General features: G+C 39.2%; 2 protein-coding genes across 2 annotated transcripts in view; one reads left to right on the top strand and one right to left on the bottom strand.

Annotated features, from left to right (window-relative positions):
* Positions 1-2,132: 2,132 nt before the first annotated feature.
* Positions 2,133-5,105, top strand: si:dkey-32n7.7 (serine protease 27). The gene is made up of 9 exons (XM_051939982.1): positions 2,133-2,282; positions 2,876-2,896; positions 3,107-3,269; positions 3,458-3,726; positions 3,834-3,979; positions 4,067-4,367; positions 4,482-4,653; positions 4,742-5,007; positions 5,101-5,105. Exons 1-9 carry the CDS (start codon positions 2,210-2,212, stop codon positions 5,103-5,105), a joined length of 1,416 nt encoding a protein of 471 aa, XP_051795942.1. The 5' UTR covers positions 2,133-2,209.
* A 925-nt stretch (positions 5,106-6,030) lies between these two features.
* LOC127531196 (integrin alpha-M-like) overlaps positions 6,031-25,687 on the bottom strand; it is a 129,905-nt gene continuing 110,248 nt past the window's right edge. The window contains 5 exon segments of the mRNA XM_051939992.1: positions 6,031-6,850; positions 7,055-7,165; positions 7,249-7,362; positions 7,471-7,581; positions 7,686-7,769. Coding sequence (XP_051795952.1) covers positions 6,758-6,850; positions 7,055-7,165; positions 7,249-7,362; positions 7,471-7,581; positions 7,686-7,769 — 513 coding nt within the window. The 3' untranslated portion in view covers positions 6,031-6,757.

The raw sequence follows: 25,687 nt of genomic DNA, 5'->3' as shown, positions 1-25,687 counted from the left end.
CCAGACCATGCCACCTTTTTCCATTGCTCCATCGTCCAGTGCTGATGCTCACGTTCCCATTGCTTTTGACGGTGCACAAGGGTCAGCATAGGCACCCTGATTAGTCTGCAGCAAAGCAGCCCCATAAGCAACAGACTGTGATGCACTGTGTATTCTGACGCCTTTCTATCAGAACCAGCATTAACTTCTGAATCAATTTGAGCAACAGCAGATCTGTTGGATTGGCCCACGTGCATCAATGAGCCTTGGCCTCCCATGACCCAGTCGATGGTTCTCCACTGTTCCTTCCTTGGACCACTTTTGATAGATACTGCCCCATAAGAGCTGCAGTTTTGGAGATGCTCTGACCCAGTAGTCTAGCCTTTGTCAGACTCCCTCAAATCCTTACTCTTGCTCATTTTTGCTACTTCTGTCCCATCACCTCTGAGGACAAAATGTTCACTTGCTGCCTAATATATCCTACCAACTAGCAAGTGCCGTGATGAAGAGATAATCAGTGTTATTCACTTCACCTGCCAGTGGTCACAATGTTATGCCTGTTTGGTGTATTTAGGCTATATAAATCTGGACATTCATGGATGTAAACTGCTGCTGGACTGCACTGGTAAGCACATGTGTACAACTATAGCGATGAAATATAAGCGATGATTCTACTTTGAGTAATTCAACAACCAGAAACGCTACAGCAACAGGAGCACTTGCATATAAATTCTGTTAAAATGGAGTATGTTGTTCATTTATGCTTTATTAGTATTATGTCACTGTAATTTTACTGAGCAACCTATTAAACTGGTTTGCTCTAAATATCGTCGCTCGCTTGCTAAAATGAGTGTATTTTATGGTTGTGACCTCTTATGGGAACAAACGCAACTCGCATTTCACCAAGAAGAGTAGAAACATGTTAATCAAGCAAACGGCATCCTGCGTGGTTTGAAATGTTATATAACAGCATTCGAAAAGGCCGTTCTCCTCTTTGTCAGACTGTATATCAGGACATGCACACAAAAAATGATTGATTAGGCGTAAAGGTTGCCGTCATAATAGGTGCTTGTCTAGCTTTGTTCTTTGTTACATGAGACTTGTCAACAGTGTGTCAGAAAAAGCCATTTGTCACTCTGGTTTAAATTCCTTACCTTTGCGCAGAGGTTGCGTGTGTTTCTAGGAAAGATAAGGACGGTGGTTGTCAGTGATGAGTGGTAGAGTTAAGATGTTAATGGAAATGTTTCAGTGTGCAGTATCTGAGTGACGTACTTTGACATGTTTGCTAATATGTGTGGACAGAAGTGACAGTACTGCAGCTGATCCTCCTGAATTCATGACCAGCAAATCCCATAACTGACACATGATAATTATTATTTTCAACTATAATTGATTATGCTGCCACTAGTTTGTATGAAGAGTCAGATCATTTGTGTGACTTGAAAAGCAGGATGTAAGCCTGCATTTAGTCAATCAACTGACCACACTCTGGATATATTTGTTTTAATCTGATTAGAAACGTTAGCAATTAATTGGTGTATTTAAAAAAAAAAAAGGAGTCATGTGTAGATGCCTCAGCATCCTGGTAAATCATGACAGCACAGTGATAACGGTTATCCTCAAGACACGAGTGACATAACGAGAAGGTGTTTTGTCAATGAAATACCATTCAGAGTCTATTTTTGGCCCACAGACAATGACGGCAGACTCTTTTGTGTAACTTTGTAAAAAAAAAAAAAACTCTTCCACTGCAGACTGTTTCCCAACTGTGGGACATGTTAAGTATTTGCACCTTCTCACATTGTATTTGCAAATGTCCATGTGGGACTGGTTTGTCCACACCTTTGAAATGCATGCAGAAATACTATTTTTTACTATGCAACATTCCATGATGAAAACCACAATCAAGTTAAAATCAAAAGTAAAATAAAATTAAGATTTCCTCTGCACTTATCTTATCTTCTAGTTGTCAATTTAGCCATCTGCCTTCAATATGCCTTTAATTCTTGCTTTTAAAAGACTTGCTGTGTAATGTATTATGGACAACCTAAAATAATATTGGACTACTTTAACCTTTGTCCCAAAAATTAATGCGAAAGGAACAAGGAAATGGTTGATTTTTATTTTTTATTTTTTTTGGCTTTGGGGTGCATTATGGGAGGGGCAGATCTCGTGGTCAGGGACAGGTACACCAAAGTATATAAAGAGTGACACAGAAGAACTGTGCACAATGGCACAAAGCCACACAATGGCTTTGAGGAGATGGATGCTCGTTTTGACTCTGGTGAATCTTCTGTCTGCAGGTGAGTCACTCATTAGTTAGAAATACAGACTTTGGTTGGAAATTTTCTTTTAACTGAGTTTAGTGCACAAAGAACTGAAGTACTAGAGACTTGATTTTTAGATTGATATCCAGAACACATGATCATTGAAATATATCATTGAACTATTTGTTGAAAAATTCAATATGGTTCTGCTGTAAAGGTAATGGCAAATGGTCACAACAAGAAATGTTTCCGATTAAGTTTTTGTTGAAAATTAGAGGCGTTATGGCAACTAATGAACATTTGCAATTTTGGCTGGTTGAATCCAAAACTGACAACTGAAACACCTTGACTGTACGTGATTTTTTTTTTTAAATAGAAAATTAGTATTTTTAATTGGTTCACAATCTCATTTTCAACAGGAGACAATATTTTTTTTCCTGCTTTTAGTATGTTTGCGAGTCTTCAGGACTATTATTTTTATCTATCCATCCATTATCTATACACCGCTTATTATTAGTATTTGTATTATTATTACTTGCTGGTTAAACAAAAATATATAGTTCCATTAAAAACTGAAGCCTGCTTGCTTATTTATTTAAATGTAATATTGCTCTTTGTCTCTCTTCCAGAAACACATGCTCAGCTTGATGGTAGGTCAAAATAAGAATTTCTCTAATTTCATGTAAAGTGCTACAGTTTAATATTGAGATCTGATAACAAAGCCTGATATAATCTAGTCTAGTGTCTATGTGGATAAACCATTTTCCACTCAGAATTTTAAGTAATTTATTGAATTTGTTTTTGACTTTATCTTGGCTTCTCTTGCCTCTCATGTTTACTCCAACTCATCTCTCTTTCAGTCTGTGGCACTGCTCAACTCAACCCCAGGATAGTTGGAGGTGAAGATGCTGCAGCTGGAAGCTGGCCCTGGCAGGCCAGTCTGCAGAGATTTGGCAGTCATGTCTGTGGAGGTTCCCTCATCAACAAAGAGTTTGTGCTGTCAGCTGCTCACTGCTTCTCCAGGTAAGTAGAACAAACTAGTCTTTATTACAAATCCAGGCAGGACTGAGGTGTGACAAGTATTTGGCTATGATATCAGATTGGAGATGCTGAATATTGAAATTGCCAACATTCCTGAACTACTTTGTATAGGCAAAGATTATCAAACTGACTTTTTCTTATATTTGTTTCATGTTATATTTAACCTTAAGCTCAGATCCAGATGGCTGGACTGTCGTGTTAGGTCGGCAAAACCTGCAGGGTGAAGATCCAAATGAAGCGTCCAGAAGTGTTGCCGGAGTAATCTTGCATCCAAACTATGATAGTGACACCAACGACAATGATATTGCTCTGCTCAGACTGTCCTCACCAGTCCAGTTCACGGACTACATCAGACCTGTGTGTCTGGCAGCAAGTGACAGTGTGTTCAACAGTGGCACTGATAGCTGGGTCACTGGCTGGGGTGCAGTTGCAGAAAATGGTGAGTTTGATTGCTGCTACTTATTAGGTTTTGTGTACTTTAGAGTTTATTTGTTCTGACATCTGTTGGTTTATGTGTGAATTTCCTCCCATGTTCTTTCTCCTCAGTATTGTTACCATCCCCTAAAACTCTCCAGGAAGTGGAGGTGCCAGTTGTGGGAAACAGACAGTGTAACTGTCTGAATGGAGTCGACACAATCACAGACAACATGATCTGTGCTGGTGTTCTGGCAGGAGGCAAAGACTCATGTCAGGTGACTGTTTCTTTTCATTTGTCACTTGATGATAAATGTTTTTAAGATTTTTTTCAAATTCTCAATGTGTCCTCTGCATCTTCTCAGGGAGACTCAGGAGGTCCAATGGTGAATCGGCAGGGCTCTGTGTGGGTCCAGTCTGGAATTGTTAGTTTTGGTTTTGGCTGTGCTCGGCCCAATCTTCCAGGAGTCTACGCCAGAGTGTCCCGTTACCAGACCTGGATCAACTCCCACATCAGCTCTGATAAGCCAGGCTTTGTCCAGTTCACCTCCAGTGGTCTGGATGCTGACAGCAGCTACACCTGTCCTGGCCTGCAACTTTCCACAACAGCTTCACCCACAACACCATCCATTCCTTCTCCTCCTACTTCTCCAACAACTCCTTCAAGTTAGTGTCTCTCATATTTCTAAACTTTTCACTTTCTGATAACATATGAATGACTTACGTTTTCCACATCAGTCTTTTTTCTGCATTTCTAAATCTTTCAATTTTCTGACTTAGGACCAGTTTGTGGCAAAGATCCTCTGAACAGTCGTGTTGTAGGTGATCGTGGCATTGTCACTGGAGGAACATGGCCCTGGATGGCGAGCCTCTCCAAAAATGGGGTCTACACATGTGGAGGAACTTTGATCGCTAACAAGTTTGTGCTCACCACTGCACTGTGCTTTTCTACGTAAGTACTTCTGCAACATGTGTCTTTTTATTAACAACGATAAGAACTGAAGATCTATTTCTAAAGTTACTTCCCATCCTCCTGACAGTTCCAATCCTGATGTCCGTGAGTGGAGAGTGTTTGTGGGTCAACGACTTGTGAACGGATTTGATGAGTTTGAGATGTCTTTGGGTGTTGTACGCATTCTATTGAGTGAATTGCCGGGGTTCAATATTGCACTACTGGAACTGGATGAACGCATCAACTTCAGTAATTACATCCAGCCTGCATGTTTGGACGTTGACAATGCCAGATCCTTCCCTGTTGGGACTCCATGTTGGGTGGCAGGCTGGGGCACTGGCAGCAAGAACAGAGGTAAGGATTTATCAAGGCTTTGTGTTTGATGCAATCTTTGCTCTTAAAACACGCAAAATATGTGTGGATCCTTCATTTATTTCCTCATTACAGATTGATGATTCACAGAAACTGCTTTCATGTGAATAAATGTGATTCTTGTAGGTGTTGGTAAAGCTGGTTCAACTCTTCAAGATCTTGAAACTCAAGTGGCAAGTTGTGGCAATGCTTCTGACACAGACAGCATTTGCACTTTCACCATGGACCTTCAACAGGTAAAACATAACAGATCCCATCGACCAGTTTTTCTCTCACAATTGCGGTTCAGAAACTTTCAGACTGGTAGTGTTGGTAGGTCTCTGATGATTCATCTGTTTTGTATCCACAGGGAGATCAAGGCAGCCCTCTGCTGTGTAAGTCAGACTCATCATGGTTCCAAGTAGCTGTCGTAACAATGAGTGGAAATAAATCAGGCTGTGCAGATGTTCAGGTCTTTGAAAAAGCTTCGAAATTTGCTTCAGTGGTAAAGGAGACAGTTGGCGACATCCCCTCCCCTGAAGCTGTAGCAGGAAATTCTCCAGGTTTCTCCATTTCGTTTTTCCTGTCTTTCACTGTCCCCATTACCTTGATGTTCCTGTTGCTTTGAGCTGCTTGAAGTCTTATATTGCACTGAAATTTTAATTAAATGCACTTACACCACTCAGGTCAAACTGAAGAGCATCTTCATATGAGGCACTTCCAATGAAGTTTACATTTTAAGAACAATAAATAGTATCTTATAGTCATGTCATGCTTTTCTATTAACTATACAGGAAAACGTCATTTGAAACTGTTCTACTGAATATCATTAAATGGACAGCGTTTACATTATTTGTTCTGCCACATCTCATTATACTCATGTTGTGCCTTTTTTTCTTGCTGCCTCCTAATGTTATAAATTACGGTTTGTCTTCACATGCAATGTAATTTTATTCACATACATAAAAAAATATTGAAGCATAAAATGAATGGCTTGTGTGAATAAAAATTCAAAATACTGCAATATTGCACATTTCATAATTTATTTCTTAACAAGGCAGTTCACATTGTCAGCAGTAATAATATAGCTATTTTTGTAGCAAGCTAGCAACTTGAAGCATTTTTAGAAGTTTTACAGTACATAATGTGATAAAAAACTAGAATATAACAGATCATACTGTACAGAATTTCTTGTATGATACATTTAACTGTTTGATGGAAAATCTTGAAATTAACAATGTTTGAGTAAATATAAATTCAGAAATGTATCACTGTCAACCAGCAAAAGGTGGTTCATAAAATATACATTCTAAAGATCCTATCACATTACATCACCTGTCTGGTCACTTAGGTTATGTTCAAAAACATTGCAGATAAGCTCTACTTGTGCAAAGTGCGCCCTAAAAAAGAACATAACATTGATAACTGAAATTCATTTGTGACCCCAGGTAGGGAACCTCTGTTATAGATAATAATGAATGACTATGCAAGGGAGGGATTTCACATGAAAACAAGCTGTATTTTAGGATAACAAATCAGAACTGGTAGCACAGAACCATGTTCACTCCTATAAATCTCAAGATGTTCATTTCAGGTATAAAAACCCTCAACACTGGTACAAATTAACTAATGAGAGATAACAGTTCCACCGGAGATGTGTGGCTGGCTTTGCTTTGATGTCAGCACCAGACACTAAGATAACGGATCTGAAAAAAAGCTGACGTCTTTGAAATATCAACAGTTTTTTAAATTTTTATTCTGGTGCCTCTCCATTAGCCCCTGGATCTGCTCCATCTTCTGCATTTTCATTAATCATGTCTTGGTATTTACTCTTGAAAAATTCATCCTGAGAGAATAGAAAAAGGTATAGGTATTACTTAAAACTGCTGCAATCAGAGTCATCATACAGAAATGAAAGGAAACAAAACCGATATGGTGAAAACTATTAATTACGTATTTGAAAATGAAAAGTCACTGTGAATACATATTTTGCCATAAAGATGTCCTTCCCTGTCTAATAAACTGAAAAAGTGTATGAACATTGCCCCACCTTATACAAGCCAGCAGTGAGTAAAGTCAGAAAAGCCAATCCTCCCAGGGAGCCTCCAAAAATCTCTTTAGCGAAATCTGGTTCAGGATACACCTTGACCTCAGTCTCAATCTGAGAGAGAAAGTCACAGAATGTGGATGAAATTGAAGCTCTTTTATAACACAAATTAATTAGAGAATCCAATGTGTACTCACTTTGAGAACAGGTGGACTGTTGTTAGACCCCGTTGAAAAGAAGATGTACTGGTTTGTGTCATACTCCAGACTGGCTGTGCTGGTCAGCAGAAATTTTGCAGATTTAAGTCCAACCTGAGAATAAAAAGCAGTTGTGTGAGCCTTTTGATTATATATATTTTTTTTGTCTTTTTTCGATTGTCTTAGAAAATTTCAGACTGCGTCTCAATGCAGCAAAATTACCTGCTCTATCCACCCTGAACTAATGTTGGCAGAGATCGTGTACGTCTTAGTATCCAGGCTTTCCATGAATCTGGTGCACCGGAACACTCTACATCTGGCTACAGAGCAGTCCTGAGAGGGAATAGAGAAAACTGAATGCAAAGAAAGCCACAGTATAATTTTTAAATGTAAAAATAGGTCAAATTTCAACAGATAAATTGTAGAGGCATACTTACCACCACCATAGTTTTCCGTATCTGAGCAACAAAGTCTCGGACAACAGGTTCTTCACTGTTTGTTTCTCTTTGGCAATCTGGAATCTGTAAATGAGCTCATTTTTGTCAGTTTGACTCTCTCAATCAGACATTTATGGGATCAGTAACATATATTACCTGCAAGCTGCTGAAATCCGCCCAAATGTCTTTATCATTGAGCTTAACTGGAACCCTGATCACCACAGTGAAATTCGGAGCCCTGATGTCATTTGTAACCTAAGGAAAAGGAGAAAAGATAATTAAACATTGAGATCAAGTCTGAATCAAAGCAGTTGAAAAATAATGCTATTATTATATGAAGTAAAATGTTACCTTAATTGGCTGCAGGACTGGCTTCTGCAAATCATTCTTTCCAAAGCTGAAATTGTTGTAGCTGAGGGAGCTAAGCAGATATTTTGAACATGTATTAGATATAAGGAAAAGGCTCTTTATTAATATTATATACTATATATCACTACATACTAAAGATTACTATCACTTTATATATGGTTTCTTTTGTTTTAGCGAGAATCACACAAACCTTTCGATGGTAACGAATATGCTGTATTTCACATTAATCCCTTTCTTTTGGTAGAATTCACTTTTAGGGTCGTGCTCCTTATTTCCACTGAAAGAAAAAAGGGAAAATAATCATATATGTCATTATAGATCTGTTACACAAATGAGGCATGTCTGTAGCAGATGAACAGTACCTGCTGGCATTGGCTGTGATGTAGATTCTTTCATCCAGTTGACTGTTGGTTTCAATCCCATAGGAAACAACGAATAAAGCCTAAAGAAAATGAAATGAGTGAGAGCAATCAGACTGTCTCCTGCTTGACTTGGTGGTCTGTGCAGCAGCGAGGAGGCAAACAACCAACAAACCTTAGCGTTGTTCTTGAAAATAGGCTTATCAATGGTGCAATCTGTCTTTCCAACCACTAAACCATCCTCACTGTCCAAGGATCTGCACTCAATTCTTCCCTTTATTAAGAAAAAAAACACGATAAATTACTGCTGTGTGGCTTTGGAGAGCAGAGATGAACTAAAACAGATTTGATCCTGATGTCTTACCTGAAGTATTGTGAACTTCCTATAAGAGATCCCTGGCGGGTATGTGAGTGTAACCAGGCTGTTGTAGGAGTTTTCTCCATGGTTCTCCACTGAGACTGTGACATTCAAGAGCTCATCGATGCCCACTTTAACCTCTGAGGAGCTGACAGATTATGAGGAGGGACAAGAATGAAGGTTGATGCCACAGACAATGTGACACAGGATTACTTTGAAATGAACTCTGACATGGTCAGAGTGGAAATGCTAACAAGCTGATAAGAAGTCAGTATGATATTTACTGTTGTCGCTAGCTTAAGTTAGCATGCCAGCATTTTCTAATAGCAACAACAGTGGAGGCTGTCATTCGTTTTACAGGTATTGGTTGCAGACCAAATAAAAATTGCCCTGGTGATGATGCGACATGAAAAATTAAAGGTCCAACGTGCAGTATTTAGGGGGATGTATTGGTTGTAATTGGTATTAATCACCTGAAAATGGTAGCACAATGGAAATTTCTATATTTTACTGGGTTTTAACCCTTTAAGCTTCAGTCAATTCCAGCCGTTTTCAGTACAAAAAAATGCTAATATTCTATTTTTAAATAAAAAAATTACGAAAAATACAGGGAATATTGGACGGGCATCGCGAGGTGCATTTCCTTGAAAATGACCGATTCGGGGATTTTATACCGACTTCAGGACATGTTTTGGATAAAATAGTTTACTGGCTTGTGTCATCTGGATGTAAAAGGTTGGATTATGGCCGTTTTTTGTGGAATCTTTTTTTTTGTGTGTAATAATAAACCCGGAAATGTGAGTCGCGCTGTGTGCGTTGAAGCCGTGTATAGAGAACGGATGGATGAATATTTGTTTTTGTCGGACAAATGTGTTTTTCTCACCCGCTGTGGTAATCGCATCTGAAAGTGGTTTATACCGGCGGATTCATGAGAATCTAAGCTTTCCATCTGCGTATAGTGTTTGTATAATCGTGTTTGCAGCCGTCGGACATTCTTGAAATTCCAATGCAAATTAGTAGGTGTACCGCCGGCGGTACACTGAAGCTTAAGGGGTTTTAATATATTTCTGCTAACACTATTTACTTTGCTTATTTAATATATTAACTGTATATATATATTCATGATGTGAAGGCCAAAGACAGTCTTGTTCGTCCAAGAGTTTGAAAAACCGTGTTTCATGGCACTTATTCAGGTTGTTTTCTCCTGACTAGATTCTCGCTTGTGTTGTGTCTACTCTCAGATGTACTTTGCTTTGGATTCAAGTGTCTGCCAAATCAAACTGTAGAATTGTGGAAAATCATAAGAGACTAAACCTCAACTTCTTTTCCCTCAACTAGAAAGTGCATGAAAGACCAACCTCTCTATGAGCTGAAATTTTACTCATTGGTTCTTTTCTTTGGGAGCAAGAGTTCATTGCACCAAGTTATTCTGATGGACACTTGTTCTTTCTGAAATTAGTTTTTGTAGAATTTCTCCAACAAATACTTCTTTTGTTATTTTAGAAATTGCCCTTTATACACACGTGGACAAAATTGTTGGTACCCCTCAGTTAAAGAAGGAAAAACCCACAATTCTCACTGAAATCACTTGAAACTCACAAAAGTAACAATAAATAAAAATTTATTGAAAATTAAATAATCAAAAACAGCCATTACTTTTGAATTGTTGATTAACATAATTATTTAAAAAACAAACTAATGAAACAGGCCTGGACAAAAATGATGGTACCTCTATAAAAGATTGAAAACTATTTGACCAGAGTGACATGATTAACTCAGGTGTGTCATTTAATTGACATCACAGGTGTTTCCAAACTCATAATCAGTCAGTCTGCCTATTTAAAGGGAGACAAGTAGTCACCCTGCTGTTTGGTGAAAAGGTGTGTACCACACTGAACATGGACAACAGAAAGCGAAGGAGAGAATTGTCCCAGGACATCCGAAAAAAAATTATAGACAAACATCTTAAAGGTAAAGGCTATAAGACCATCTCTAAACAGCTTGAAGTTCCTGTGACAACAGTGGCTCATATTATTCAGAAGTTCAAGACCCACGGGACAGTAGCCAACCTCCCTGGACGTGGCCGCAAGAGGAAAATTGAAGACAAATTGAAGAGACGGATCGTTGGAATTGTATCCAAAGAGCCCAGAGCAACCTCCAAAGAAATTAAAGATGAACTCCAAGGCCAAGGTACATCAGTGTCAGATCGCACCATTCGTCGTTGTTTGAGCCAAAGTGGACTTCATGGGAGACGACCAAGGAGGACACCACTGCTGAAAAAAACTCATAAAAAAAGCGAGACTGGAATTTGCAAAAATGCATGTTGACAAGCCACAAAGCTTCTGGGAGAATGTCCTTTGGACAGAGGAGACCAAACTGGAGCTTTTTGGTAAGGCACATCAACTCTATGTTCATAGACTCAAAAACCAAGCACACGAAGAAAAGAACACTGTCCCTACGGTGAAACATGGAGGAGGCTCAGTAATGTTTTGGGGCTGCTTTGCTGCATCTGGCACAGGGTGTCTTGAAAGTGTGCAAGGTACGATGAAATCTGAAGACTATCAAGGCATTCTGGAGAGAAATGTGCTGCCTAGTGTCAGAAAGCTTGGTCTCAGTCGCAGGTCATGGGTCTTCCAACAGGACAACCATCCAAAACACACAGCCAAAAACACCCAAGAATGGCTGAGAGAAAAGCGTTGGACTATTCTAAAGTGGCCTTCTATGAGCCCAGATCTGAATCCCATTGAACATATGTGGAAGGAGCTGAAACATGCCATTTGGAGAAGACACCCATCAAACCTGAGACAACTGGAGCTGTTTGCTCATGAGGAGTGGGCCAAAATACCTGTTGACAGCTGCAGAACGCTCATTGACAAATACAAAAATCGTTTAATTGCAGTGATTGCCTCAAAAGGTTGTGCAACAAAATATTAAGTTATGGGTACCATCATTTTTGTCCAGCCCTATTTCATTAGTTTGTTTTTTTAAATAATTATGTTAATCAACAATTCAAAAGTGATGGCTGATTTTGATTATTTAATTTTCAATAAATTTTTATTTATTGTTACTTTTGTGAGTTTCAAGTGATTTCAGTGAGAATTGTGGGTTTTTCCTTCTTTAACTGAGGGGTACCAACAATTTTGCCCACGTGTGTATCTACAGGGTTAAATGGAGTCCACCATGTTCCCAAAACTGATTCTCTGAAAGCCTCGGAAGGGAAGGGCGATGTAAGAGTTGTTCAAATAACATAGTTTATTGATTTTGCAAAGTAAAATGTGTCCACATATTCAATCAAAGCTTTACTTTTGTAACTTGGCCTCACCTGGAGAAGTTGAAATCCACTTTGAGGTCATCTACACATTTGTCATCTATGCCACAGTTGATCTCAAACCCAATCTGTGGAAGGCAATGTGAAATAAAATGTATTTGTTCAGAGAGTCTATGCAAAATCAGATTTGAACAATGACTGAGTCACATGATGACTTCTGGAGATGTTATAGCACAGTGCAGCACACATACACAATATGTGATCATGTGCCAGCCATGAAATCAATTCATAAAGACAAGGCTTTGCTATTCAGGTCATCAGGTGTTTCTGAAGGTTACTTACAGGATGAAAGGTTGTTGTTTGAGCCTGCTGAGCAAGACTTGGTCTGAGATTTGTATTAGAGGGCAAACCATCAAATGTGAATCTGACCTCATTGGACAGTTCATTGAGAGCATCTTCTGGACAAGCCTGCAAGGAGGAGGCATTAATATTAAAGAGCATTTCTAAAAGTTCTGGGAGTTAGTTTTTCTTAAAAACAAAATAGGAATCAGAAATATTTTATTGGCCAAATTATCCATTGTTATTTGTACTCAGTCTTCCTGGTGTGATTGGATTTTTACCTCAATGAGGAAGTTCACAGGGATGCACTTTTGCATACTTAAGTCAACAATTAGGGATCCGGTCTCTGCTTGCTGTTTGTCACTGATATAAGCTCGGTTATTTGGCGGCTTGCGAGTGGCATCCAGCGTGAAAGTAAAATTAATCCTTGCTTGAGCTTAAATAGAATAGAGTTTCAGGAAAATGTTACAAATGTACATTGAATTTAAATGGAAGTAAAGGTGAGGTGAATGAGGAACCTGTGTTCACTGTAGAGACTCTGGTCATGGTGAAGCAGATCGTAGCTTTCCCGTTCAGGGGCTGTGTGCAGTCTGTATTCTGAGTGGGGATCTGGGTTGGGTTGAATGACACCTCAGTTTCCACCATTACGATAGGCCTTGACCTGAGAAAGGACATAGTAGGAAGATACATGTCAGCAAGTTTTAGTTTTGGGGTTAATAATCCAACAGAATAACAAACTGACACTTTTCTGGCCCCCTAATGGAGTCCATGAATAAGTGACCACCACTAACTTCATACTTGTTTAAACTTTTCCTCTTCTTCAAATCTCACCTGAGTAAGACAACTGTGCCCATTGAACCCACCGCTAAGTCAGGTAGTTTGTCATTACTCTGGTCAAAGGACGACTGACTGATCGACATGCCGAAGAACTTCAGTCCCGACTGGACTTCAGAGGCAGCTATTCTCTGTGTAAATGGAAATATGATATTTTATATCATTTTGCAAACTGCATCACTCTCATGCACAAAAACATTAGACTTTATACAACTGACGGTGTTCAGTCTTCTCTGTGAGGTTTTGAAAGTTGTTCACCTGTGAAAAAGGAGGACTGATTCTTAATCCTCCTTCACCATGGAATATGTAGATGCTGCCTTGACCCTCGTTCTCCAAAGGTGCTCCAACTGCCAAGTCTCTGAATCCATCTGTGTTCAGGTCAGGCAGCACAGCGAGAGAAGACCCAAACCTTCCATTGTCAGATTCATCTCCTCTTAGGACTAATGGAGCATCAAACTGACACTCGACTTTCTGGTGAAAATACAAGAAAGAGAGTGAATGCTTCAAGCTCAATGAAAAGTAGATAAAAGAAAACAGATGGATGCATTGAGTGACCCTACATATAACTGCCATTTACCAAACGAACTACTCTGCAAACATAAACTCTTCCCTCCCTGTTGGGTTCCTTGTACATTGGGGCAGATATGAGGACGAGGTCAGAGTAGCCGTCAGAGTTCAGATCCATGGCACAAACCTCAGCCCCAAAATATTCACCAGTCTGAAACTGCAACAAATCAGCAACGAAAAGATAAACAAAAGCAGGAAGTTTTTATTGAAGAAAATAATTGAAATGTGATTTAAGTTGTCCCTCAGGACCACCTGGCTCTGTACTGTATGTACCTGCCATGGATGGGGATCAATCTTTTGGCTTGAGCTTTCTCTGTAAACAGCCATTGCAATTCCTCTGTGTTCGTATCTCGGAGCACCAAGAACTGTCAGGAGGCCATTCCTGGTTTTAACAGCTGCCATGGAGTAACCTAGAGTTTAACAGTTAGGGGGCCAAGGCAGAAGAGAAAAACTGTTACAATATACAGAAGTTTAGCCAATGTAGACAGGTTGTGTATCATTACCTCTGCAGGGAACAACCAAATGTTCCATAAAGAATCCTACATTTTATTGTCTTGTGTCCACTGCATGTCTTTACATTGTTCTTCCCTGAATACATTTACAAGCTACTGCAGTTTCTAAGTCAAAACTGTATGAGGTTTATCAAGTATTGTATTTTTTTTTTAAATTCCTCTTACGTTTACTAAATCTAACTGTGATGACTGATTTACTATTCCAGTGTATTTTATTATTTTCATTTTGTGTGTGTGTGTGTGGGGGGGGGGGGGGGGGGGGGGGCTTTTTCGGCTTTATTAACAGGACAGCAATGAGCGAGAGACAGGAAAGTGGGGAGAAGAATAGGGAAAGGACCTGCAGCAAAAAGTCCTGCACCCATGGCCGCTATGTCAGGGACTATAGCCGGTGTTTTTGGGTCACCTGCTCAACCTGTTGAGCTACTGGGTCGCCCCTGTTCCAGTGTATCTTTGTAAAGAAAAATGGAATATTTTATCTTTAAAAAATACAGACCGTCATGATATTTCAAACTCCCTATTCCGCCTTTGCATCTTTCATGTCACTTTTCCCAAAATTATGAGTGTGTTCTTAAAAACTTGGATGAAGGATTACAGTAGAGCTGTACATATACCAACTGTCTTGAGATAATATGCGTTGTGAATTGGTGATACAGTATATAAATTGAATTGAACATAATTGAACTGAAATGAATGGAATTTAATTGAATTGAATTTATTAATTGAACTGAACTGAATTGAGGGCTGCACACCCTGGACAGCTCACCAGTCTATCACAGGGCTACAGATACAGACAAACAATCACACTCACATTTACACTTACAGGCAATTAAGAGTAACAAATTAACCTCAGCATATTTTTGGACTGTGGGAGGAAGCCAGAGTGCCCGGAGAAAACCCATGCATGCACAGGGAGAACATGCAAACTCCATGCAGAAAGATCCCAGGCTCAGGCTGGGATTTGAACAGGGGATCTTCTTGCTGCAAGACGAAAGTGCTAACCACGACACCACTGTGCAGCCCAGTCCAAAAACATGCTGAGGTTAATTGGTGATTCTAAATTGTACGTAGAGGTGAATGTGATTGTTTGTCTGTATATGTAGGCCCTGTGATAGACTGGTGACCTGTCCAGGTGTAACCTGCCTTCACCCTCAGTCAGCTGGGATAGACTCCAGCCCCACTGTGACCCTCGTGAGGATTCAACCGTGTATAGATAATGGATGGATGGGTGATAATGGATGAATTGAACTGATTGAATTAAATATACATAATCACACATGTAAATGCTGGTTTGTTCTTGCTGTAATATTCTTACCTAGATAACTGTCAGGCTTCATAGATTCAGGCTCATATGAGTTAATTCTGTCGCCTCGTCTTGTGTATTGTGTGTAGCCTCCCTTCCACTGGTTTGCACCAACAACAGCCATCAGAATCCCCTGCAAAATAAACAAATGTGCAAAATCTATTTGTTTGGTGCAAAATGTCAGGCAAAGAAGCTCAGTTTTCACATCTGATTATGAGATCGTGAGTCTGCTTTCCGAAGAATATAATAATGTATGTAGCCCGTTGAGTTTCCAGAGTTTTCTGTTACCCCTGGGACATAAGTTGCACTGAATCCCTCTTGAGACATTTCCATTTTCAGTGATTCACCACCGCTTTGAGATCCTGCAACAGCAAAGTAAATGTGCATTTAAAGGGAGACGCAATTAAACAATCACAATTTACAAGTTCAAGTTTAGACTGTAGATTTGAAATTATTGTTTTCTGATCGACATTAACAGGAATTTCAACACAATGAAGTTTGCATTTGTACCTTCGATAGTGAAGATGCTGTCCTGCAAAGTCTGTCTTATTCCTTCGAGGGCGTCAAAACTTTCCACTTGAAACATGTGTTTTGCCGTGGGAGAAGATGCAATGGTGTTCAGTTCATTTCTTGCACTCTGATCATGAAATGCACTCCCCACCTAAGTTCATTGAAAAAAACATGTTGTATGGTCTCGATTCACTGAATTTTGTAGCCACATGTAATATATTACTGAGTTAATTCATATTAATTACAGTGTCAATGAACAAACTAACATGTGATGCTGTAAAAGGATTTATACACATCATCTTTTGTAGTAGAAAAACAGGCTGACATTTAGATTGAGATTTAAAAAAAAACAAAAAACTCTGAGATTTGACCATCAGACAGTATCATGTGACCCTGCAGTCTCAAAACTGGCAGAAATACAATGTCAGTATAAAACTACCTTATACATAAAACCAGACTACTCACCCCAATAGCAAATCGAACAATTTTTTTACTTTCGGCTAACCGTGCTGCATTTGACAATCTATTCCGGTCATGAGATGCTCCATCAGTGATGACTATCAAGATCTTCTTCACGTTTAATCTGGAACCTCTTTGTGCATTGAAAACGTTATTGCTGTCAAATAAAAAAATCAATTTTCAATTCAACTTTTTTCACAGTATATTTTATCATCTTACAAGACTAACTGCATGATTGATTCTATAATATTTAAATATGTTTTTATTGTATCATCTATCAACATCACAGAAATGTTTGTACTGCGCTGGATGTTTGCAGCTTGTGTTTTTAAAATCTGAGCAATTTATCTCAGTAGTACAAGTATAATTTTACAAATTTAGCCACTTTTTACATCAGGCCTTGGTTGGGTTTTTTTCATCCACGTCACACAGTGTACAGTGTGCTCACATTCATTGGAAATTAAAGACAGAGTGTCCAGATAGAAAATCAACATGACAATTACAATGTCAGTTGTAGCTCATTAGTAATATCATGGCAGCACTTACACGACATATTCAATGGCCTTAGCTGTGTAAGTTGCACCCTTTTGTTGACTTATCTCATTAATGTTGCGCTCCCAATTATTATATGAGAAAAAATCATCAAAGTAATAATGGACCTCAGGTGATCTGGAGAACTGGGAAACTGAAAACTGAAATAAAGGAAGAAAAATGATCAAACACATGTTTAGCAAATTTCCTTTTGTCTTTTTGAGGTTAAATACATTGAAACCGTGGAGTTATTTTGTGCATGTGCTTTAATTTCACCTGTGTGTCTTCTGACAGAAATGACCGGACCATTTTTTTCACAAAATCCTTCATTTTTTGAAAATCTTGGTCAGAAACGCTGCCTGAACCATCCAACAGGAAGGCAATGTCTGCTTTTGTGCACTCTGTCAAAGTGATGAGTCAGAAATGAGATTTATGAATTAATCACACCATGCAACAAATGGATTCAGTGTTTTTTAACAAACTGACTGAATCCCTGCATTTCCTGGGTGACAACAACAATAATCACGTCTTACTGACTGTAACTGTGAATATATTTGATGCTTAAAAAAAATCTTCCAAGGTGTGTGTGTGTGTGTGTGTGTGTGTGTGTGTGTGTGTGTGTGTGTGTGTGTGTGTGTGTGTGTGTGTGTGTGTGTGTGTGTGTGTGTGTGTGTGTGTGTGTGTGTGTGTGTGTAATGATATATGCATGCTTTTTACAAACTCAACAAACAGTTACTTTCAAGAGAAGAAGGCATAGGAGATCCAAATCCGTTCTGGCTGGATATCTGAAAGCAGACACCGTTATACAGGGTGATACTTTTGCAGTCCCTAGGGATGGTTGGGCCGCATGCCTGAAAGCAAACAAAGGTTTAGATCTGAATAAGAGGTTCATTATTTTCTGGCCCTTCAACATTTTCAAGATGCAACAACTGGGATTTCTGGGTTTTCACCAGTGCAAACAGGATAAGAGATTTGTATATGGGTCAATGTATAATTGCAGGACTTTTTGTAACAGAGTTGATATTTTTTGCTGTTTTCAGGCCGAAAATCAACATGGCCGCCTAGAACCAAACACCACATGGTATTTTAGAGAAAGATTCTTCTAAAATATTATATATACGATTAAGTAAAATGGAAATTGAAAGTTATTTATAAAGATATTGTAATAAACCTGTTGACTCACACATTACTTTATGTTAAATAACTCAGAAAGCCTTGGAGTCTTTCCAGTCTTTTCTTCAGGAGGAAATGACATCATGTGGAGCAGGTCATGTGATCTGGAATTAACACACTTCCTTGAGAAGTGTTTTTGTAACGGGTAACTCAGTTGAAAGTGATTTCTCAGACACAGATATAACTTATTTTCCATGTAAAATTTGATATATTGCCAAAAAAGAAATATCTGTCATGATTGTCTCAACTTAAAAAGAACACAATCAAAACAGCTTTTGAATGAGCTCATTTTATAACTGTTTAGCTAATTAGAAGGTGGTTGTTTTTAACTTCGTGTGGTCATTTAGTTGACATTTTAGTGATCTCGTTATTTTTTTTTAATAAACAATTGTTTAAATAATTATGGAATTTGTCAAGACATGATCATAATGAACAAAAACAACATTTGTTTTTTTGCTTTTAATATAAATGTATGCAAGACATATCCCATGGATTTCAAAAGTCCCTCAATTATATATTGACCCATATGATCTCTGCACTGATGTTGATATCTGCAGTTCACCAACTCACTATCGTGTTTTGTGTGTCAGGATCACTTTTCATCGTCAAACCCAGGGACATATTGACTGCAGCATTTAGCCCTGCAACTAAAACATTAAAGTATATTAAAACATTCATTAAAACACTTCAGGGAAGCAAGAGAACAGTGAAACCACCAAAAGTAAAGCACTTTCCAAGTGTTAGCAGCATGATCTCATCCAGACTCAGTGTGATTTAAATTCCCAAATACATTTAACAGGACTGAACATAAAACACAATTTTGCCCTAAAAATGTAGAAATAAAAGAAACTTCAGAAGGAACAAATTCAATCTCATTTAACTCCAAGTCAGGATCATTTTTGAGTATCAACACCAGCATTTTTCTGAGATATATGAGTATTTATCACCTGAGCCATACAAGGTCCAGTCCCAAGATTGGTTTATGAACTCCTAGAAAATAACTTTTATCATTTCTGCTATGTTTACTGTCTTAGGACATCATGTGAAGATATTTAGAAATGAATGCTTTCCTACCTATGTTTGTGCAGTTGTCGTTGGTGCAGCTGTATATTTGGCCCCTTCCATTTTCTGAATACTGTTCAAGTGGGGCGCTTACGAGCAAACTGAGGAAATGAAACCAGAACAAAACACATATCTGGTCAGCACAGAGCAGAGAAATAAACCCCATATTTTCTTGATAATAGACCCTGTCATGTGTAGACATCACAGAGAGAAAAGCTGGGGGGGAAAAAGCTTAAGTAGCAGATAGATGTAGTTTAGTTTTAAACCCACATTCAACACAACAATGCACAAAGTCACTCACTCTGATTGTCTTTGCACCACCTGGTTGCCAAAACCTGCAGCAGGGTTGCTCAGAGTCTTCCAAGCCACAGGATCAATATTGTAACAAAGTGCACCTTGAAACACTGAGGAAGGAAAGTTATTTGTCTTGTTTAAAGTCACTTAGTTCCTGATGATATTGTGTTTGTAGCACCTTTGCTGTAACTGTGTGGGCTCTTTTTTTCAGCTTATGTGTTACTTTAATTCCAGATTGCTGCCCTGTGAACAGTGGTCTGCCACATGCCTTTGATAGGCACCACCAGGGAGCACCAAAGTCAGAAATGTTCAAATTCTGAACAGAGTGGCTCATTGCGACTGAAAAAACACATTCTCAAGGTTTAGTTCTGCATTCAGCCTTTCTGTGCTTGTTCGTCTCTGTTATATTTCCTGCATTTGGCAGAAACAAAATACTACAGAAAAAGGTACTTTTTTTTTACAACAGCAGGTAAGAGGTCTTTATCTGTACAATGATTCTGTATTATTATTCTGCACAAGAATATCCTTCAGAATAAATAAAAATGTGTCTTATCTTCTTTCCTGACACTGACTAAAATTCTATGAATTACAACAAAGTGTTAGTATTTGACACTTTGGTTTCCTGTACATTTAAGGAAGTGAAATGCTGTTCTGTGATCGTTTTGTTATCATGGACAAAAAACGATATAAAATGGTACGATGAGAAGCCCACAGGTTCTTCTTTTTTTTCACCAGTGCAGTTTCAGTTTAGTCACTGTGGCTTTGAGGGCTTCAACAGCAGTTACAGAAAATATTCTCACGGATCTACCTGCAGTTATTTAGTTTTTGTCAAACATTTCTGATGTGGTTTAACACAGTCTTAGTTGTGTAGAAAGTCATTAGGTAGATCCAGAAGAAATGTAAGCCACTAAATACATAAAAGGAAGCTATAAAAGTAGTGTAAGTGGGACTTGTAAGTAGTAGTATTAGTTTTAATGTTCAAAAAGTTATCATGAATGACAAAACCTCCACTCTCCTGCAGCCCTTCACCACATGAGTGGGTAACAATTTAGGCTCATACATTCAATTGCACAGATGGTTATGGGTCCAGGTTCAAGTATTTAGTTTAGTTGTTGTTTCTGTAGCACATTTTCACTCAAAACATTGAAATAATCTCATTCAAAATCCCAGAGGACTATACAGTACAGCTGTTTTCACAGTCAAGACTTATTGAGCTGGTCACTTCCTCAAGCAGGTAGTTTGATTTACAGAAGAAAATTGTCTTCAAATGTTTTATTAATTCTTATTGTTAATATTGTGGTCATTAATCTGTTAGCTGCGGTGTTTTTGTTTATATGCCGCAAATAACAATGCCGGCTTTAAGAGGGTAAACGAAGCAGCTGCCAAAAATGTGAATAAAGTCATATTTTTAATGCAAGGTAGAAACTCACTGTCTTACCTGACAAGATCAGTGTGGCAGTAATTATCCAGTCCATTGTGTGACTCTTTTGACTTAAAGTATGATGTACCCTCAAAGCTCCAATAAATGCATTTAGACACTATGTGAGGTAAATAACTACTCCCACTTCTGCAAGTGTCAAAGGCAAACGTTGACAGCAGAGTGCAGAAATCATTCAGCGGCAGCTCAAAGTCCAGGCAGTTGGTTAGAGGTGGGATTAAAATACGGCTGTTTTATTTAGCACACTCTGTGTTGTTACTTGATTGCAGAAACCATCGGTATTGTCTAATTTTGCTCAGATGCTTTAAGGAACTTAAAAAGCACAAATGTAAATTATTATTTAATCAGCAGAAGTACACAATTTCTTAGTTTATTTCAGGGAAATCAGATGAGAGTATGTGAAAAATGACAGAAAACAAAGCGGCAGAGATAAATTCTGTGTTGAGTAAAAAGAAGCAGGTTTAAGACGGTGAGTCAAACTCTAGATAGTATTCTTTGCAACAAAAAGACTTACCAACAACACCATATAAGGTACATTTACTGATGGAAATGCTGATAAAAATAATTTTCTGTGGAAGTTTGTCTTCTTCCCAGACTGGTGGACAAAACAGGAAGTGAATTTTTTTGTGAAATCCCAATATCATCTCTTCTAAGCTTCCTCATGATTAAAAAAAATCTGAAAATAAATAGGTTCATTTTTCCTTTTCTCAACTTTCTCAACACTGTCATTCCATCTGTTAGTCCCAATATTAGATAATGTGTCAGTTTTGTAAGTGACAGCCTGTCTGAGTTGGTAAAATAGTACTAGATTCAATATGTGGTCACTTCATGTCTACGTTACCAAAATAACACTGAATATGTTCTATTCAAGTTTTCTTTCTGTATTATGTTGCTATGTATCAGCATTTCAGCTGTGTGGATATATACACTATCTTGCCAAAAGTATTCGCTCACCCATCCAAAGAATCAGAATCAGGCGTTCCAATCACTTCCATGGCCACAGGTGTATAAAATCAAGCACTTAAGGCCCTGTCACACTCTAGCGTATAGAGCCAGCATGTGAGGAACGTATGGACTTTTTGGGCATACGCTGACATACGCTGAAACACGCTAGGGGTACGCTGGAATACGTTTCGAGTACGCCGAGGTACGTCGGTGTACGCTGATGTACGCTGACGGCCAAAAAATGTTTTGAACATACACAAAAATTTTCAGCGTATGCCGATGTGTGAACTTTACGCTCCTCATACGTTCCTCATACGCTGAACACGCTAGAGGTACGCTGAAGGTACGTTACTCATACGTCGAGTATGCTTCTCATACATCGAAATTGAGTGGGTCAGGAAACCTAGCGTTAGAGGAGCGTATAACGAACGTGTGTCTGACGTGTGTCTAACGAATGGCTAACGTTATGATGGTAGTTCTAACGACAGTCTAACGTACTCAACTTATGAACTTATGCCTAACGTGTTCTGAGCGTACAGCCAACTTATCCCATGCGTATTACATGCGTATTTCCAGCGTATGGGGGGTATATAAAGTCTCACATTTCCAAATCTGTATCAGTTTGTACCAGCAGTTCAGAGATGGAGGTTGCTGTGCTGCAACATCACCAAGATTTGTTACAGTTGACAGCTGAGTATGCTAGACACAGAAGAAGGCGGCGAAGAATGAGAGGTGCAATCTGGGTGAAACCTTGGATTGGAAGGCAGCGTCAATTTGGCCTTTATGACCAGCCTATGGTTGAATTGATAATTTTATACCCCTCCGCTGTGTACGCTCCTCATACGTTAGGCTGATGTTCCGCGTACGTTTCTCATATGTCGGAGGTACGCTGATATACGTTACTCATACGTCGGTATACGTCCAACTCAAATACACATCACATCACACACGCTCACATACTCTGACATACGCTATGCGTATGCTACTCATACGCTGACGGTACGCTAGGCTCACGTTACTCTAATGGTCATTAACCGAAAATCGACCTCATACGCTGAAAAGTTGTGCGTACAAACAATTTTTCGAAATATTCGTTACGTTCCTCATACGCTGGCTCTATATGCTAGAGTGTGACAGGGCCTTTAGGCATGCAGACTGCTTTTACATACATTTGTCAAAGAATGGCTCAGGAGCTCAGTGAATTCCAGCGTGGAACTGTGATAGGATGCCACCTGTGCAACAAATCCAGTCGTGACATTTCCTCACTCCTAAATATTCCACAGTCGACTGTCAGCTGTATTATAAGAAAGTGGAAGTGTTTGGGAACGACAGCAACTCAGCCACCAAGTGGTAGGCCATGTAAACTGATGGAGCAGGGTCAGCAGATGCTGAGGCGCATAGTGCCAAGAGGTGGCCAACTTTCTGCAGAGTCAATGGCTACAGACCTTCAAACTTCATGTGTCCTTCAGATTAGCTCAAGAACATGAACAGAGCTTCATGGAATGGGTTTCCATGGCCGAGCAGCTGCATCCAAGCCATACATCACCAAGTGCAATGCAAAGCGTGGGATGCAGTGGTGTAAAGCACACCGCCACTGGACTCTAGAGCAGTGGAAATGCCTTCCCTGGAGTGACCAATCGCGCTTCTCTATCTGATGGACCAGTCTGGGTTTGGCGGTTGCCAGGAGAACGATACTTGTCCGACTGCACTGTGCCAAATGTAAAGTTAGGTGGAGGGGGGATTATGGTGTGGGCTTGTTTATCAGGAGCTGGGCTTGGCCTCTTAGTTCCAGTGAAAGGAACTCTGAATGCTTCAGCATATCAAGAAATTTTGGACAATTCCATGCTCCTAACTTTGTGGGAACAGTTTGGAGCTGGCCCCTTCCTCTTCCGACATGACTGTGCACCAGTGTGCAAAGCAAGGTCCACAAAGACATGGATGTCAGAGTCTGGTGTGGATGAACTTGACTGGCCTGCACAGAGTCCTGACCTCAGCTTGATAGAATACCTTTGGGATGAATTAGAGCGGAGACTGAGAGCCAGGCCTTCTGGTCCAACATCAGTCTGTGACCTCACAAATGCGCTTCTGGAAGAATGGTCAAAAATTCCCATAAACACACTCCTAAACCTTGTGGACAACCTTCCCAGAAGAGTTGAAGCTGTTATAGCTGCAAAGGGTGGACTGACGTCATATTGAACCCTATGGATTAGGAATGGGATGTCACTTACCTTCATATGCGAGTCAAGGCAGGTGAACGAATATTTTTTTGGCAATATAGTGTATCTAGTATCATTACACTGTGAACGCTCGGAGTAGTTTGCTTTATTTAAAATAAAAAATCCCACTTGTCTTTTGCTATTTGAGACAAAAAAAGGCATGCTACAGTTTATACTGTCATGTTGTAAAGGGAAGATGTTGCCTTTGAGTGCTTTTTTACATTTAATAATGGCCAAATTAATTTGTGTTTTTTTGACTAGAATTTCCTGGAAAAAGTGTTTTTCATGCCAAAGTGAAACCATATTTCTGCAAAGAAATGTCAATTAATTTGAAATATTAAATGTAAAATAACCGGGCCTATGTGGATAGGTCTCAGTCTCAGTAATTTTACCATATTCTTCAGGTTGCACAGGAATTGTGAATGAACAACCCTTTTTCAAGATCAGCCACAAATTCTCAGTTAGAACATTCACCTTATTGTTTAAAACTATTTCTGTGTAGCTGTCTGTGTGTTTTGGGTCATTATCTTGCTGGAAAACAAATCTTCTCCCAAGTTTCAGTTTCTCTGGCAGACTGCATCGGGTTGTACTCTAGAGACTTCCGTATACTTTGCTTTGCTGTATTAATTTTACCTTTTAACTTGAAGTTCACCCGGAAGTGTCAAAAACTTGCAATATCCCGCCGTCCGCTAGGGTTGGCTCCAAAAAGCTTTTGCTCCATAGACCCCAATTCATTTTTGGAAAAAATAAAATTTGATAGACTGATTTTCTACAGCTCAGGATTTTTTTCCCGTTAGTTTTCATGGTCAAAATGAGAGATCAGGTGGCCGATCTTAAAATAAATCAATACTGAATTTTAAATAAATTGTTAAAGTTGGCGGAGCCAGGGGGCGTGGCTATACTTGATAGACAGCAACAGAAGCCTCTGCGGTAAAACGTGGGCGGGATAAGAGAGGATTCTACAGGCCAAAGCCAAAATCAACTTTTAGTGGCCAAAAAAATTGAATCCTACTTTTTGCATCCTTTGTGCGTAATAATTTGTCTGTGTGTCACATGGAGATGTTTAGTGCATTTTATGTGCCCTTGGGCCTCTGTCATCCTCTGCAGCATGCCTGTTGGAACTTAACATAGCTGCATGATGAGTGGTAGTATTACAGTGCTTGGTGCTGGGTATAGTTCTGTTACTGTTAAGAGTAGACCAAAATTGGAAAATGCCTGTTGTATTTGCTTCCTGCTAATTGCTTGCACTCTTTTTTCTGCACATTCCATTATTTTTTAGAAATTATATTTTATTTTTCAGCACTGCAATGCATTCTACACAATAGCCACATGGTCCTTAGCCAGGCAACCACAGGAGGACCTGGGCCTGTACTAAGTACTGTACAGGAGTAAGTTCAAGAATTACTTGTGAATTCTTGATCTTACTGGCTCCATCAGGAGATGCACTAACAACCAGATTATTATGAAA

This window comes from Acanthochromis polyacanthus, chromosome 19 (assembly GCF_021347895.1).
Source record: "Acanthochromis polyacanthus isolate Apoly-LR-REF ecotype Palm Island chromosome 19, KAUST_Apoly_ChrSc, whole genome shotgun sequence".
NCBI classification, from domain to species: Eukaryota; Metazoa; Chordata; class Actinopteri; family Pomacentridae; genus Acanthochromis; species Acanthochromis polyacanthus.
This window is presented reverse-complemented; position numbering and strand designations above follow the sequence as displayed.

Bases quoted from the DNA above. Each gene is read 5' to 3' on its own strand.
- si:dkey-32n7.7 (XM_051939982.1), top strand. From the start codon at position 2,210: ATGGCACAAAGCCACACAATGGCTTTGAGGAGATGGATGCTCGTTTTG. The intron at 2,283-2,875 runs GTGAGTCACTCA...TCTCTCTTCCAG, and splicing joins GGTGAATCTTCTGTCTGCAG to AAACACATGCTCAGCTTGAT. The intron at 2,897-3,106 runs GTAGGTCAAAAT...TCTCTCTTTCAG, and splicing joins AACACATGCTCAGCTTGATG to TCTGTGGCACTGCTCAACTC.